Below are 15448 nucleotides of genomic sequence, written 5' to 3'. Positions count from 1 at the left end.
ATACAACAGAGGAAGAAAACACTTGAATAAACAAAATGTTTTATAAAATGTCTGCGTATTGTTTTCTGTGGATGTCCCAAGATGGATGCCCTCTGTGCATTGATTAGGTCATCAGAGGCATAATATGGAAGCCAAGTGGTACTCTAAAGGTCTGGTTTATCTAAAGCAGGTGTGGGTTGAGAGGTTGTAGGTCAGTATTTCCTAGCCTGTGACCTTTGAACTATCGCTATCAGTAAAAACTCTGAAAGTGATCTGCAAATTATGGGAAAAAATGTTTGAAGGAAAAGAACAAAACTGTAGAGTATTCATATATGCATGCCAGCAAAAAAAAACCCAAAAAACAAAACAAAAAAAAAACCAAAAACCAAAACACCAAATAAAATGGGTGTGAATGAAGTAAGATAAAAAATTTAAAATTATTTTTTTATAAATGAAAATAATTTTGACTACACTAGCCAAGGTGTTCAGATTGTTTTAAAAAACACGACCAGCATCAGAGGATTTCCTAGACAATATGCTGTATGGCTTATTTAAATAGAACTGGAAGCAAATCCAAATCCATATTTGGATTATGTTTTTCAGTAAATTGGACAAAATATCCTTTCTGGTCGGAGCAGTCTTCTTCTGGAATGAACATTTTTGAGCGTTTGCTCTTCCCTTAAAAGGTTTGAATAGATGAAATGAGCTCTTGCTTAGGAGCAATCAATCTCGAACTGATCAGCGGGGCCTGAGCCTGTGTTCTTTGTAGCAGTTTGTGCTGAACAAACCAAAGCACCCTTCCATCAGGGGAGTCGTTAAAATTTCCCATCTCTCATTCGTTCAGTTCAGTGCTATCCAACAAGGGTAGGTATCTTTCTTTAACATTAGTTTTGATACAGTTAGAATTTTAAATGAGTCAAGCTAAAAAAAAATTAGGTGCTTCTTGTGCATGAGAATGTCTCCCATGAATCTAAATTAAAATCACTTAAACAAACGGATTCTCTATTTTTTGTAGAATTAGTTCAAAGAAAGCACACGACACAGGAATTAGTATTCAGTAGACTTCTTATTTTATTGTATAAAAGTAATTACCTTTTAAATACTATCCAAATTAACATTTTAATATCCCTCTGGGCTAATACATTTTAAAAGCATAATATAACTCAGTACCTAATACAGAAGAAGCCTATTTCCTTTTCTACTAAATTAGTCTGCTGTATAAATTTGAATCATTTGCAATGTGAGTGGCTGCAATTCTTTTTTTTTTTTGCCAGATAAGACTCTTATTACAACCAAAGGCATCCAAGGCTTTCAGCATAGGCCACTTAGAATTTGAAGAGCTCAGTTTCCTTGTATTTCTATTTCTTGGTAAGTTATTTGTGGGAAGTAGTCTCTTATGTTAACTGTCTTTATGTTTTACTAGATCTCAGGGAAAAATATATGAATTAAAATATATAGAGATTTAGCTCAATCCTCTGGTGACTTTTGGATATTAAAAGTCCCGTCTGACTGAAATAATACATAAAATTCATTTTTAGCTATTAAAATTACCAAGAAGATCTGACTTTTCATATTATACATAGATACGTTTTTTTCTTGCTTTCACATAACATTTTCCAACAGTGCGTTTTGTGATAAGAAGAAAACCTTTCTTCTTTTATCATTGTGTTTATTTTTTGCTCAGGTCTGAAACAATTTCATCGCTTTGTCGTATGAATAAGACTAGCTAATTTAGCAAGAACTTTAAACTAGAATCAAGGGAGCAGCTAGGAAAAGGCTTTAAGTTTTTAAAGCACAGATCAACCTGGACGAAAAACAGACGATGAGGGAGGGATAGGAGATATGTAATAAGGGTGTTGTAGGCTGAGCCACCGAATACCTCCACTATCTGTTGTCCCCAAGAATATATACGGAGAACAAGACAGGCTGGGGCTTACAGTGAAAGATCAACGGTTTTGCAAAACTCTGGGGAAAGGCATTTTATTTATTAAAAGTGACAAATGCTGCGATAACTACCGTAAGGCAACCCAGTGAAAATGCAAACTGCTCGCTGTCGCACCCCGAAACCAGGTTTGGTGACCAAGCTAGAAAGGCATCTTCTGGAGGTCTGTGAGTCTGAGCCCAGCTTCTGGCATTATTCACTCTGTTCGACTTCTATCTACAGCCCGGGGACTTGGCTTATCTCAGCGTAAGGCAGGTCCATGTGCTATTTTTGTACTGCTGGCTACAGAAACTATTGAAAGCTCAACTCATTATCCCAGTAGGCCAGCTAATCTCTCGACTTCTTTTCATCAGCCCTACTTTTTTTCTAATCCTCTAAAATATTGTGTGTGTTACTTGCTAGTCTTGAATACGCACTTAGCCTTGAGTGACTCCTCTAGTTACTGCGTGGGTTTGTGCATTGGTTGAGAGAGGTGACAGACCTGACAGTTACAGTAGAAAAATAAAGAGCTCCATCTTCTTGACAAAGTATCAGCGTTCTGTAGTCCCCAGTGTTCTTTGTGTTGTTAACGTGTCTGAAAACTCCTGGATGAAAAACTCTTTATGGAAAACCCAGGCAGAACTGCGACTTTATAGGTCCATGATGCCGCAATTTGCTCTAAAATATTCTCATAATTTCTGCAAGATTCTGGGAATGTAATAGATGTTATAAGAAACAAATGTTTATTAGGTAATAATATATTTTTTGCCTTCTTTTCATGAGGCAGTAACATTCTAAAATATGAGGGATGTGTGTGTGTGTTATGTATATGCATACATGTATCTATCTATCTAGAATTGTACAGCCCTAACAGCTAGAAGCTCTTCCTGACTCTTTTGCCCTCCATTATATTTATCCTAAACCATAAATTTTCACTTAACCTTAAAATAACAGCATTAAAAAAAAATTGAATTTTGACAGACAGTCGTCACTGGTAGGGTTTTTTCATGTGGGTTTTTTTAAGTCATTGAAATTATTCATATGACATATAAATTTTCCATTTCTCTTGAAGCTAAAGTTTTGACACAACATCATGAACAAGGAAAGTGGCAGTCTCGTTCATCTAAGTAAAATTGTTTTATTGCCTTTGTGAAATGAGCAAGTGAGACCATAAAGCTTACAAATGATTTTCAGAGGATGACCACTGCCCTTCTTTTTTTTTAAGGTTTGGGGTTTTTTAAAAGAAGAAACAAGCTAGGGTTTTTTACTGTTATATTTATCATCTCCCTTTCTCATTAGGCTCAGTTATAATATTATTTGCCAGTGTAATTTTGACTTCAGCCAAGTTTCTCTGAATGTATTCTCATGTAATTCAATCAGAACCGGTCCATTGGCCATCAACAATAACTGTCCCATTTCATGTTAAACACTTAAGGCTGACCGAGTAAAAAGCATCGCTGTGTCATTTCCTTTGGGAAATAAAGCAAATTACAGGACTCATCTTGTTTCAGATGCAGCGTCCAGAGTGATTAGTTTTATCCGTGAAGTACTGAAGAGAGTCTTGCTGACCTCGTACAATGGAAATATGCTACTCTGGTGCTCTCTTGCGTAACTACAGGAGTTAGCTTAGGGCATCAGGATAGTGAGCAGACGATGAGTTAGGCTCTCTGTCCTACGTTTTACATAGGCTTAATATGGACTGATTTGCATTCCATATTTGTCTTTTGTCGATAAGTAATGAATCGGTCTTGTATAGTAATTTAAACAACAGAAATCAAAGCTGTAATGGCATGCGTAGTGGATGATTTACCAGCAGTGTTTTGGTTTAACTGCAAGTAGGAGACTCGGTTAGCACAAATCCTACGGCTATGGAAATAAAGCAAGTGCTTATCGAGCTGTACCTTTAAAGAAGATAGCCTTTAGGAATGGCATACGCTGCGGCGTTGTGGATTGTATGACCACGCTCGGTTTAGAAAATCCGAGGGAAAATTAATATAAGAAGCTCAAAACCAAAAATGTTTAAAAGCATATTTAAGGAATGATGCCTTGAATCGATTTTCCATGGGATAAATGGTCATTAATACTTGCCTGTTTAATTTTTGTTGAGTCAAAGGGCTTTATTTAAATTATAGTCAAACATTGGCAGAAATAACACTTCTTAAGCACATTTTTAAAGAAACAACAAATGTTGTAATTCTCGGTCTAGTCTGCCTAGCCAGTAAGACAAAAAGCAAAGTGCTATGGAAATTCTCCAGCTTTTTATAGTTATTTGTGTTAAAATGAGAGGAAATTGTTTTTTATAAGTTGGCAGATCATGAAAGTTACATTAAATCAAAGAAATCGTATTTGTAAATTAACTGTGGTGTAGTACGTGTGCATTCTAATTCTGTCCCTTAACTTTTGTCAGAGTGGAACTGAAGGCAGCTTTTTTAAAAGGTTGGGGAGAACAGTGTGTATGTTAACAAGTAAACAGCCATTTACTTAGTACAACAGAACGCCTTTACAAAAATCAGTCTTTTATTGTTGCCTCTCTCGATCCCATTCCAGGTGCGTAGCATCCCTTTAACACAAGACCTGAAAGCATCCACAGAGCCACCATTTGCTTGAAAACCTCTTTTTGTAGTACAACAAAATACATTCGCTATCACTGATGGCCCCTGAATATTGATACCAATGTTACAGTGCACAAGCATGGTAAACATAAACGAATGCTCTTCTACATTGTTTAATGTAGTGGAAATCTGTACAGCGCTTTATCTTTGAGTTTTTGACGCTTCCCCCCCCTCCCCCCCTCAACCAGTGTGCCAAACTCTTATTGCTGAAATGATTTGGCTTTCTCAGGCAGAAAACTATTTTCATTTGTATATAGCAGCACTTTTCTCCATAACAAACAAGATGTGACCGCTTCCAATAGAAATGTATTTAATGTACTGTATTGAGCTCATTGAGTATTTTTAGCACATTCCCATCAAAAGAAGATGAAGTACATTTCATAAATCTATACAGTTCTTCAGAAGCCAACTCTTCATTTTTCTTCTTCCAGTTCTGGCTTGGCTTCTTCTGGCTGCTTTGATGCACGTTTGGTCATGACTCTTTTTCCCTGGAGAAATCAGAACTTCTCCTGTTTTTAAAAAAAGGGGATGAATTAGATGAGAAATGTCCTGGAGCAAATAAAAGTCCTGATCCAGATACCACTGAAATAAATGGAAACATTTCTTAAGAGGCAATTAGATCATGGCTAATGAAATAGTTCTCAGAGGACACGTACAAAGGAGGAAGCTGGGGAAAGCAGAGGATTCTGGTGGTTTTCAAGTCCTTTCTACTCATCGTATTTTGGGTTGCTGTGAGAACTGAGGAAGTTCCCAGCCCATTTTACACAATTTAGTGGCAGAAGCCCAAAATGACTTCAGTAAATGTAGCTGGTCTTACTGAGAGCCCCCCATCCGTCCCAGCCTGCCCACCTCTGGTGGCAGCACAAGCCTGCACGTGTGTCACTGCTCACGGAGACCTCAGGCGTGCAAGAGAGGGAGAAAGGAGCCAGAGCAGTAATGAAGACTTCTCCCTCAATTTCATGAAATTACCTATAGACAAATAATTACTGCAAAAGCTTCGCATGGAATATACATCTTAGCTGCAATGACATTGTATTTTATCCCACCTACAGCACCGTCACTCTAATTATAATTAGGGCAAATTCCGGTCTCTCTTCTCAAGTTAGGTGAAGGGAAGAACCAGTCCTCTGCAGCACCCAGGCTGCAAGGTTGTAACAGGAACATCTGTGGGGCTACAGGGCAGGTTTTCAGGGCACCCCAGCCCCCGGTCCGCCCGCCTATAGCATGCAGCACCGCGCTCCTTTGTCTCGTTACAGCCCCCCTAGTGAAATTGTTGAATTACGCACATCAGTACACACAGCAGCTTGCTCTAGCGTTCCTCAGCGAAAGTCTCCATGAGTTAAACATGTAAAGAAAACAGTCTCTAAAAATTGCCGGTAGGCAGCTCTTACTCAGTTTGGAAACACGCCAACAAGGTATTAAGTTCTGTATTTCTCTGAAGCAGCTGTAATATTTTGTCATTGTGCTGTTTAAGTGTTGAGATTACAAAAGTATCATCATGTTTTTATTTATTGGATGGGGTTGTTTTGCTTTTACAGCTATTGCTGGGAAGTAAATGTTTGTTTAATTTGCCTAATTTTATCTTTTCTTTGCAACCATCTTCAGGATGGTACCTTTCACTGAAGAATCTCTGCCGCTTTATCACAGACCTGCCGAAATCCTGGTTAGATTACATCAAGATGCAAAGTTTTCTGAGACATTAATGAATTTATCCAGATGTGTTCTGCTATAATTTTCCGTGCTTTAAAACACAGATTTGCCAGAAGGGCTGATACAGTGGCTTTCTTTCTCTTCTCTCGCAGAAAGTAAAAATAAGTACACTGTAAACAAAATTCTCTGGAACTAGCAAGACCACACAACTACTGAATTAATGAAATATTGTTGCTTTTGACCAAGTAGATAGAAAACTAAAAGCAAAATATTTATTCATCCTGGTATGACGGTTTATAAAAATGCATTGGTCCCTTCTGGAAACTTTGATACATCTGTATGCATTTTTTTGCTGAAGTAACTTGACTACTTCTGTGTAAAAGATCACAAATGACAGAAATAATAATTTGAATCAGTAAAGTCACAAAGTTACAAATAATCAAAATATTATCCCCTACAGTTACCATATATTAACATATTTAAGAAAACACAATATTTCAGTGGGGGGTTTTTTGCTTGCAACAGAAAACTTAATGTGGGAATGATAAGCATCTTTCAGTTTTCAGTAAGTAAAAGCCATTCTGCCCTACTGGAAATATTGCTACGTGAGAAGGGGTTTGGCAACGCAGTGGGGCAGCTGAAAGCTGTGCCAGAATAGCAAGTGTGGGGAATGACAGGCCCATTTGGCAAAACGTTTAGCAAGCAGGTATAGAAAACAGTATTAATTCACTTCAAACTCATGCTGAACCTACTTTTTTGTGGCAATGAGTACTTAAGAGATTAAAATCAATAACGCGGGATATAAGTTTGTATTTCTTGCATGTTGCGAAGATTGGTCTTTTAATGCAGTGTTTCTGAGGCTAATTTTTTTATTTATTTACTTGAGCCCTCCTCTTAAAAAAAAAAAAAAAATAAAAAAGAAAAATCCAATCCTCATCATTCCTGCCTCCACACCCTCTGAAATAAGGGGCAAGTGTCTTCTGTTCAGGGATATTAATAATTTTGCACATTAAGACTATTCCCCATGTCTCTGAATTTTCTCCCTTCTCTCTCCCTGCGTCTTTCTGAGGGACATTGTTTTAAAAGACGAGAACTGATCCTTAAGCAAACTGTGAATGGGATTTAATAATACATTGATCTTGCACGTTTTCTGAGAATATTATACTTGGAATAGTTTTTCCTGAAAGAGAAGAAAAATAATATGGAAAGCTGAGTTGATAGCCAGAGGAAAGCAACAGGACAAATGGCACTGCTTCAAAACACCTTCCAGTTCTGCACCTACAGCATCTTGGTCCACGATCCCAAAACTTACCTTAGTAATGTTCTTCTAATGATGCTGCTGCGCTGACCCCAGTCTGGAGCGGAGGCTGCCTGGAAATCCGTTTTCCTGATGTAAAGCAGGTGTGGGGAAGTGAATGGATTCTGTCTGCATTATTTATAGTATTAATTTGATAAATAATTCCCTTCTCTGTGTCTCATTGTAGAAGATTTATTTCACAGTTTGACATATCTTTCTGCAGGTGGTGCTAGCTAGTAAATCATCTGAACAGAGCATGAAAAACAGTGCTTTTCATGAAACCGAAGCGTGAAGCAACAGACATATGAGATATAATCATGAATTCACATGTTTTACTACTCTGCTATTTCTGTTATTACCCAGTAAGACTCTTGCTAAACAGAGGAGTTTGGTAAGTGCCAAGATTGTGCTACAGTATTAAACCTACACGCTGGCAGACTGTGGGAACCGGGAGAAAATGTCGGGAACGAGGTTTCTACCCCAGACGGTCTCCCTCGAAAAAGCAGTACCAAGAGAGCAAGGGGAGTACAATTTTCCATGATGTAGTAATATTGCAACAAACCCTGCGCTTTTATTTGAGCGAGGAGGAAAAATACCGTGGGGAATACCGTCTGTCGTTACTGCCTGGTGCTCCTGCAGATTAACTGCTGCTGCTACGCGGGCGAGTGGTTTACAGTAGGCTCGCGGTGCGTTTACAGAGGCGGTTGTCAGCAGGAATGGCAACGAAGGAATATGGTCATGTGTGACACTTGAGAACCTCTGAGCGACAGGTACTGATTTGACGCTGGGTAATTAACTCAATAGAAAGAGTGAGAGATGGGAAGGGTGCAGGGTGGGCAGGGATGGCAGCAAAAACCAGCCAAACCGTAGTCTTCACAAAACCATTGTCTCAAATTCTGTTCCAAGGGCATTGCTTACGCGGAGGAGAATGGTTCAGTCTCAGCCTATTCATCTAAAACCCTTACTGGGAGCTGCTTTGTGCCCTGTTTATTGAGGAAAAATGACAAAAATATGGTGCACCTGAGCAGGATGAGACTAGAAGGATGCAAAGGACTTCCCAATAAAGTACAACCCGTACATTAGCTGCTGTATCACAGGCATGGGGTGTGCTATGGAAAGACTGTTCCAAGTACAGGAGCCTCATCCAGGACCCTCTCACCTGGGATCCATTGAGAACTAGCATTACCTTTATGAATAAATTATAGATTGGGTATTGCTAATATCGTATAATGAGCTGTGTAAAGATAATCTCTTTTATGCTCCTTCCGGAGCTTTGCACTTTGGCTTTTATTTTCATCACAGCTGAGGTTTCTTTTAGGTAAAATGTGTTTGTGCTGCTGAGAGGTAGGCTCGGGGAAGGATCTCTGGCACAGCTGTGACTAAAACTCCTTTGAGGGAGCTGCCGCACTCGATAGCTGCTCTCGAGGACCTTTGCATACACTTTAGAGGTGAACAAAGAGGCGTATAAAGAAGGGCTGGCTGGCATCTCCCTGTGTTGATGTCTAGCTAATTCTGGCGGCAACTGAAGATCTCGGGCTGCAGCTGAAGACTGTGGCTGAGTGGCTGCTCGTGCTGGATGAGGAGGTGGTCTAGATGCTGGCAGCAGCTTCACAGCTGCTTCCTCTTTTCCTCAGCTTCTAGCATAGGCTATGGTAATCACTCTGAAATCACTGCCTGAGCATTTCCCAATGTTTTCCCCGAGTGTTCCCTTGTTCTCCCCAGTGTTTAGGCATGAGCCATCATGCCCTGAGCCAGTACAGCTGGCTACGTTTCCCCAGAAATGCCAATCAGAAAAGCAAAAAAAGCCCCAACCTGAAAACGTATTGTGGTGACTTCTTTCCTCCCTGAATTAGGAGAGGTAAATCCCCACTCGAGAGATACAGAGCAAGCAAAAAGGCTAAACAGCCTCCTGACATCCCAGAAAGCAAACACAACTGCAACGTGTGCGTGAACCAAGTACAATTGTTTAAAAAAACGTGTCAGCCTAGTCAATGGAAGCAAAAGTTGGTCCCGTTTTCCTGCCGCCATCACCAGCAGGAAATCACGTAGTGGCTAGAAACCCATTTCAGACCTAGTGTCTGGTAAAAAGATGCTCTAGGATATACAACAACAAGATTAAGCTTTCTAATTGGAAACGCTGCACGTGGGTACTGTAGCTAATAATAAACGATGCGTTGAGTGTCCTCAGACAAAAATTCCAGCTGGGGTAAGGCCAGTTCTGCACTATAGTTAATGGGCAAACCTACTCTCTAGGATAGCCTTTTCCAGGCTTTCTTGTTTCCCAGACTGCGCTGCCCTGTGCACCTACGGACCCACTCCAACCTTTCCTTTCAAACACTCAAACGTTGCACAAAGTGACAGCCACCTTCGTAGAAAACCTGAGATTGTCCAATATTTCAAGTCTTTCGCACCCTGTAGGTAACATGGGATTTCTCACATCTCAGCCTGTGGCTTAAGGATAAGATAGCTGAAGCCTTCCCAACCTCCCAGGAGTGGGGTTACAGTTAGCTGCCACTGTCGTCACCGTCCTTCTGTGACTACAGTTTGTGGATTTAGACAGCATGCACTGTTTCTTAAAAAGGAGCGTTGGCTTAGATTTCATTGCTTTTACATCTCAATAGATCTTACCTAAATTCAAGATTCATTTTGTGCTGCTGTTACATTTAAAAAAAAAAAAAAAAAAAAGGCAGTAAAAAAATAGAGTTTTTGTTAAATCTAGAGCAGTGCCGCCCTGCAGAGCCCAGCTCCCCTTTAAGCAATGAGGTGGTAACAGTCTTTCCACTGGGATTGTACAAGCATATTTTAGAAAGGTTTGTGTCCTTATCCTCAAAGTCGTGGATACCTACCCCTGTTGCCTCTACATTTTTGCGTGTTTTCCCCCAAGTAACTATCCAATCACAAGTCTGAAACTTAGAACTTCTTCCATGTCTTGCTTCCCATATGTCGCCTTTCTCTGTCTCGGTTCGGTTAAGCGTTGTGCTGGCCTCCCGATGCTCTGGCTTGTTCTGGGACTTTTATGTTACCATTTTTCTCACAACCACATCTGTTTGATTCACCTCCCTCACTTTCTCTTAGAAACGTGGGAAAGGCCACACAGACCAAGGGTGCAAACTCTTTTAGGGTTTGGTACCAGCACGTACCAGGCTGCACAGGATGACATAGACTTCTCGTTCACCCATTGATATGTTACCTCTTTGTCAGATGAATAGTGAATTATCTAATTGTAAAAAAAATACTACTGCTGCAGTTTGGTATTTTGATGCAGGTCTACTTATTTACCTTTTTCAAAAGTAAAAAGTCCTGTTCTTGGACCCAAGCAATTATTTTCTCGTGCTTCTCACCTAAGCTTCTTTTAGTCAGAACTCTGTCTGAAAGCTTTCTCCTCTTCTCAACACCATGTTACCCATGTGATTGGGTTAACGGGACATTCTTCTAAACTTCTGAAGTTCTTTACTTTTTCCCTCAAATACAGCTCCATCTAACAACAGCTTCCATTTGCCACATAGTTGTGTTTTGTTTTGGCTGTATGAAGAAACTTGTTTGTTTCTTTTGTTTTTCATTTCTTTCCAAACATACCCAGAGATGAAAGGTGGCTGTTTATCTCCAAAAATGTCGAGGTGTGACACACAGCCCATGACAACTCTTGTTCTTTCCTGGGCTCTCGTTACCTGAAACAGATGGCAGAGGAGAGGTGGAGTCCTGCAAGATGCTTTCCCGGAGGAAAGCAATTGCCTTAAGTGACAGTTGGGCAAATGTCAATTTTCTGACTCGTAAGACATATATTTCATTAAAAAAAAAAAAGGAAAAAAAATTATTTGAAGGAAATACAACTTCTTAGACTTTCCTGCAGAACAAAAATGGATGAAACTTTTCCACCCAGAATTCTGAAATCAGCTTCAGAGTTTTGTAATTCCACTTGGAATCCTCACAGATACTTCTATTTATATATTCTCCTGTATATCCTCTCAGAGGGAAAATAATTACAGATGACCTGTGAACTCCTCACTTCTGCTAGGAACTAAAAATTAAATGCTACTTGGGCGGGTAACAAAGTCAGAAACATCATTAATTTCACGCAGAATATGGAAAATATGACTGAATTAACATCAGCTCTACTTTGTACTACAGAGCTTGTGGGTATTCTCTGCCAAAATCTTTTCCTGTCCTTCTGTGCATAATACTTTTGGAATGTTTAAAAAAAATTGGACTGTTCCAAATCAATTTGAAACTTCTTTGGAAAACTTTTTTGAAGCTGGGATATAGTCTGTCTCTTACTGCTACAAAACTGTGACCCATCTCTAAAAACAAGGCCAAAATGTACTTCCTACTGTATGTATCATAGTGTATAAATCTATCCAAAATGGCTTAAGCTTGTTGCAGTACACATAGCTCAGCGTATTGATCCAGGTCTTGTGTATCTGCCACTTAGAAGCTCAAGAGTTTGCAATAATGCCTGTACGCTTTGCACAAGGCACCTGGCACAACCTTCTCACTACTTAGTCCAAATTAACATCACTGAACTCATTTAAGTCATTTTGGCTTCATCCTTGAGAAAGTGGGGAGAGAGGTTAGCTTAAAGTGCGATTTGCGGGTGAGGAAATTTGATAATGAACGTGTTGTCTTCTCCTTGATATCTGAAAAAGTAGATGGAGCTCTGAAATAGTCTTCGTTCACTGATGTACCCTGTGCTGCTTCTGCAACATGGTGTGCAGTGCAAACTCGGTCCAGAAAAAGCATCTTGTTCTTATGAGTTGTTCTGAGTTTTTTGTTATTTTAGGTTATTATAGTAATATATTACATAATCAGTGCATTTTATATTAATACGTTACTACTAATATATTAATATAACTAATGCATCTATTATTACTAAATTTTAAATACTAATATTGTTGTGATATTTGACCCTGCTCCATCGAGGGAAGAGCTTTGTTACCGAAGTCAGGAAAAGTAGGATCACGTATTTGGATGAGCTGCAGTGGTGGGGGTAACAACTAGAAACAGTAAATTATCTTGATTCTTACACAAGGCAAAGTTTTAAATCATTTTAAGCCGAAGCGATGACCAAAATCAGTTTGTAAGGATAAAGTCCAGGTGTCTCTGAATCTTATAAAGTCTTACGTTTATTTTTTCTTACTGACTTCAGAAAAGAAAGAAATCCCAAGAAGCTGGAAGCTTTCAAATTGACAATAAATTAACTACTGAAGTGGAACAAGGATAAGCCACACATCAACAGAAACCACTTGAGCACAGACAGAGTCTCCATCTAGATTAGAGAAGGGCTCAACTGATAAAGCCAAGAGAATTAAAGAAAGCAAAGATGGGCAAAGACCAGAAAGCTCCTGAAATAAACTGTAATCAGACATATTTGTTATGTTAGAAATATAGCGCAAGATCTTTACCTGATGTAATTGGCATAGCAGAGCTGCAGCTAATTGGGCTGCATGACTGCATGCAGCGGTAGATGTTGGTCCATGTGACTTTACTCAAACTCTCATATTCACATTGGAAGCGTAACATTCTTTCAGTACTAGAGTTGCTGTGCAAAGGCAACATTAAATTTCACAAAGTAGTTTATTTCCAGGCAATCCAGTAAATTAATGTTTAATGGACGTAAGGTTTTTTATAATAAATAGTATTTCTAAGCAATATAAGTTCTCTGATCCAGCTTCTTCTTAAACCGTTTATTTTTATAATAACAAAGTGGAAAGCAAGGAATTATACTGAACTTTTCACCGTTCTCAGGTCTTTATTAGAGCAAAAAATCTCTAGGATACAAGATGCATCCAACATTCAGACCTACTAAAAGTTGTCTGGGGCTAAGGGCCAAACAACCAGGTTAGGCCAACTTTGCTCTTTCCTCGCTAGCAACTCAAACCTCCTGCACCACCTTTTACCCTCCCCCTTTCTGGTATTTCTCTCACATCCACATTCTTTAGATGGCGGTCGTGTTTCTCCAGGCTCGCTGGGACTGGTGGGCTGTGCAGGAATTAACCTTGCTACCTTCCAGGGTCTTGCTGACTGCAATAAGAGTGCTCAGGAAGCCTGGTTCTTCCCATAACTCTTCTTTCAAATCTGTAGGGGGGAAAGCTAATGTGACAAAACGATAAATTATCATAGTAAAGGATGAGTGACCTTACAGAACAAATTCTGGCTTTTCTGCAAGCTTCAGAGCCTCATGCATCCCTGCAGCTGACAGTTTCCGGTTGATATTCCTATATCTGCATTGCAGGAGGTTGCGATAAGTTGTCCTTAGGTCTCGATTGAAGAAGGCATATATAAAAGGGTTAATGAGAGAGTTTGCGTAACCCAACCATAGAAATGTTCTCTCGACCCACAGCGGGATACAGCTGCACGCCGTACCGCAGATGAAGGGCCTGGCGGTGGAGAGGAGGAAGAAGGGCAGCCAGCAGACAGTGAAAGCCCCAACGATAATCCCAAGCGTGGTGGCCGCTTTCTGTTCTCTTTTAAAGATGGAAATGTTTTTCTTGTCGTGCTTTAGGAGTCGTGAAAAATTAGTACATTCTTCAGAGTCTTTGTGCAGTTTTACAACTCCGTTCATAGAAATCCCTTCCGTTTCTTCTGGCCGGGGAAAACCAGCAAACTTGTGTTTAGCAGCACTCCTCTTGGCAGCTTTGTAAATCTGATAGTACATGAAAAGCATCACCGACATTGGAATATAAAACGCAACTGCTGTGGAGTAAATGGTGTAGCCGAAGTCTTGACTGATCAAACAAACCTTTTCGTCATTTACATTTTGGGCCCAACCGAAGAGAGGGGGTATAGTGATAGAGGCAGATAAGAGCCATACACACAGGATCATTTTGGCCATACACTTCCCATTCTGCCTTACAGGGTACGTAAGAGGCCTCGTTATCCCCAGGTACCTAGAACGAGAACGTAGAGTTACTATATAGCGCGGTGGTTAGTGGTTAACCGATAAAAGTTATTTCACGTAGTCTGCCCTGAAATAAAACACCTTTGGCTAAGGCTTCCATTTTACATTATTCAAGCCTCTCTTAGCATGTGTTTCAAACCTATAAAGTCACATGTCCTTCACTTGAGAATTTGTAGCGCTGGTATTCTGTATAAAAGGTCTTTTATTCTAGAAGGAAATCTGCCATTAGCCACAAAGGACGTGGATTTTAATGTATTTGTGCAATCTTCATACAGGTAATGTGGTGGTGGGGGGGGGGGGGGTTGTTATTAAGGAAATTCTGAAACCTAAATTTTATTTGGCTACCTTAGGAAATCTTGGATTATAGGTGAATGCTCACTCCATAAAGCCTACCACTTTTTGCACTGAGTGCACGGTTAAGTTAAGCATGCGTTCGTCTTCCTCTTCATTCTTCTTACATATTCAACAGTTATGAAGATTCCTCCCACTGAATTGAGACGATGAGTTGTCTTTCTTACCTTTGTGTTTCAGACAGGAATGACAAACGGTAAACTTATGCTAAGAGTAGATTATTTCAATACTATAATAATTCTTTTTATCACCATTCAATTAGAAAGAAATGACACTTCTTCAACATTCAAACTTCTACTGAACAAAATTACAATCTATCGCATTATTAGTTCAAGGCAGCCTGGGAAAAAAACATAGTTTTACCAGAAGCTAAGTTTAAAGTGGTAAATTGTAAACAGACCAAAAAAAGTTTATAATTTGTCAAGTTTTAATATAAAAAAAAAATAATCCATTGACAACCTCAACATTTCCTAAGCTGTGACAGCACAGACCATATATTTTTGTTCTAATTAAAAAGAAATTACTACTGCCCTATATACCTGGACAGCAATATCAGAAATTTGTGTTTACTCTCAACTACAGAAGATTTTTTTTATTTCCTCTCTAACTATGTGAAGTTTCTCTTAGGTAGAATTGGATGCTTTTTTTACACTTAACACTTTTACTTTGAAATTTGGTTACTGCTCAACAGGAACTTACCTCCGAGTTACTATTAAATTCTCAAATTGTTTGTTCTTTCCTCC

At 39.4% G+C, this 15448-nt stretch overlaps 2 protein-coding genes across 2 annotated transcripts in view; both read right to left on the bottom strand.

Moving 5' to 3' along the window:
- ACTA2 (actin alpha 2, smooth muscle) overlaps nt 1-15448 on the bottom strand; it is a 475038-nt gene that overhangs the window by 423767 nt on the left and 35823 nt on the right. The window lies entirely within an intron of this gene.
- The window catches only part of HTR7 (5-hydroxytryptamine receptor 7), a gene marked incomplete at both ends in the record, with an annotated part of 26568 nt that continues 24712 nt past the window's right edge, over nt 13593-15448 (bottom strand). Inside the window, one exon of the mRNA XM_082486032.1 lies at nt 13593-14343. Coding sequence (XP_082342158.1) covers nt 13593-14343 — 751 coding nt within the window. The remainder of the gene's footprint in view (nt 14344-15448) is intronic.

Source organism: Vanellus vanellus, assembly GCF_965231255.1.
Source record: "Vanellus vanellus genome assembly, chromosome: 7".
Classification (NCBI taxonomy): Eukaryota; Metazoa; Chordata; class Aves; order Charadriiformes; family Charadriidae; genus Vanellus; species Vanellus vanellus.
Note: the sequence above shows the minus strand (reverse complement) of the source record. Positions and strands in the feature narration are given on the sequence as shown.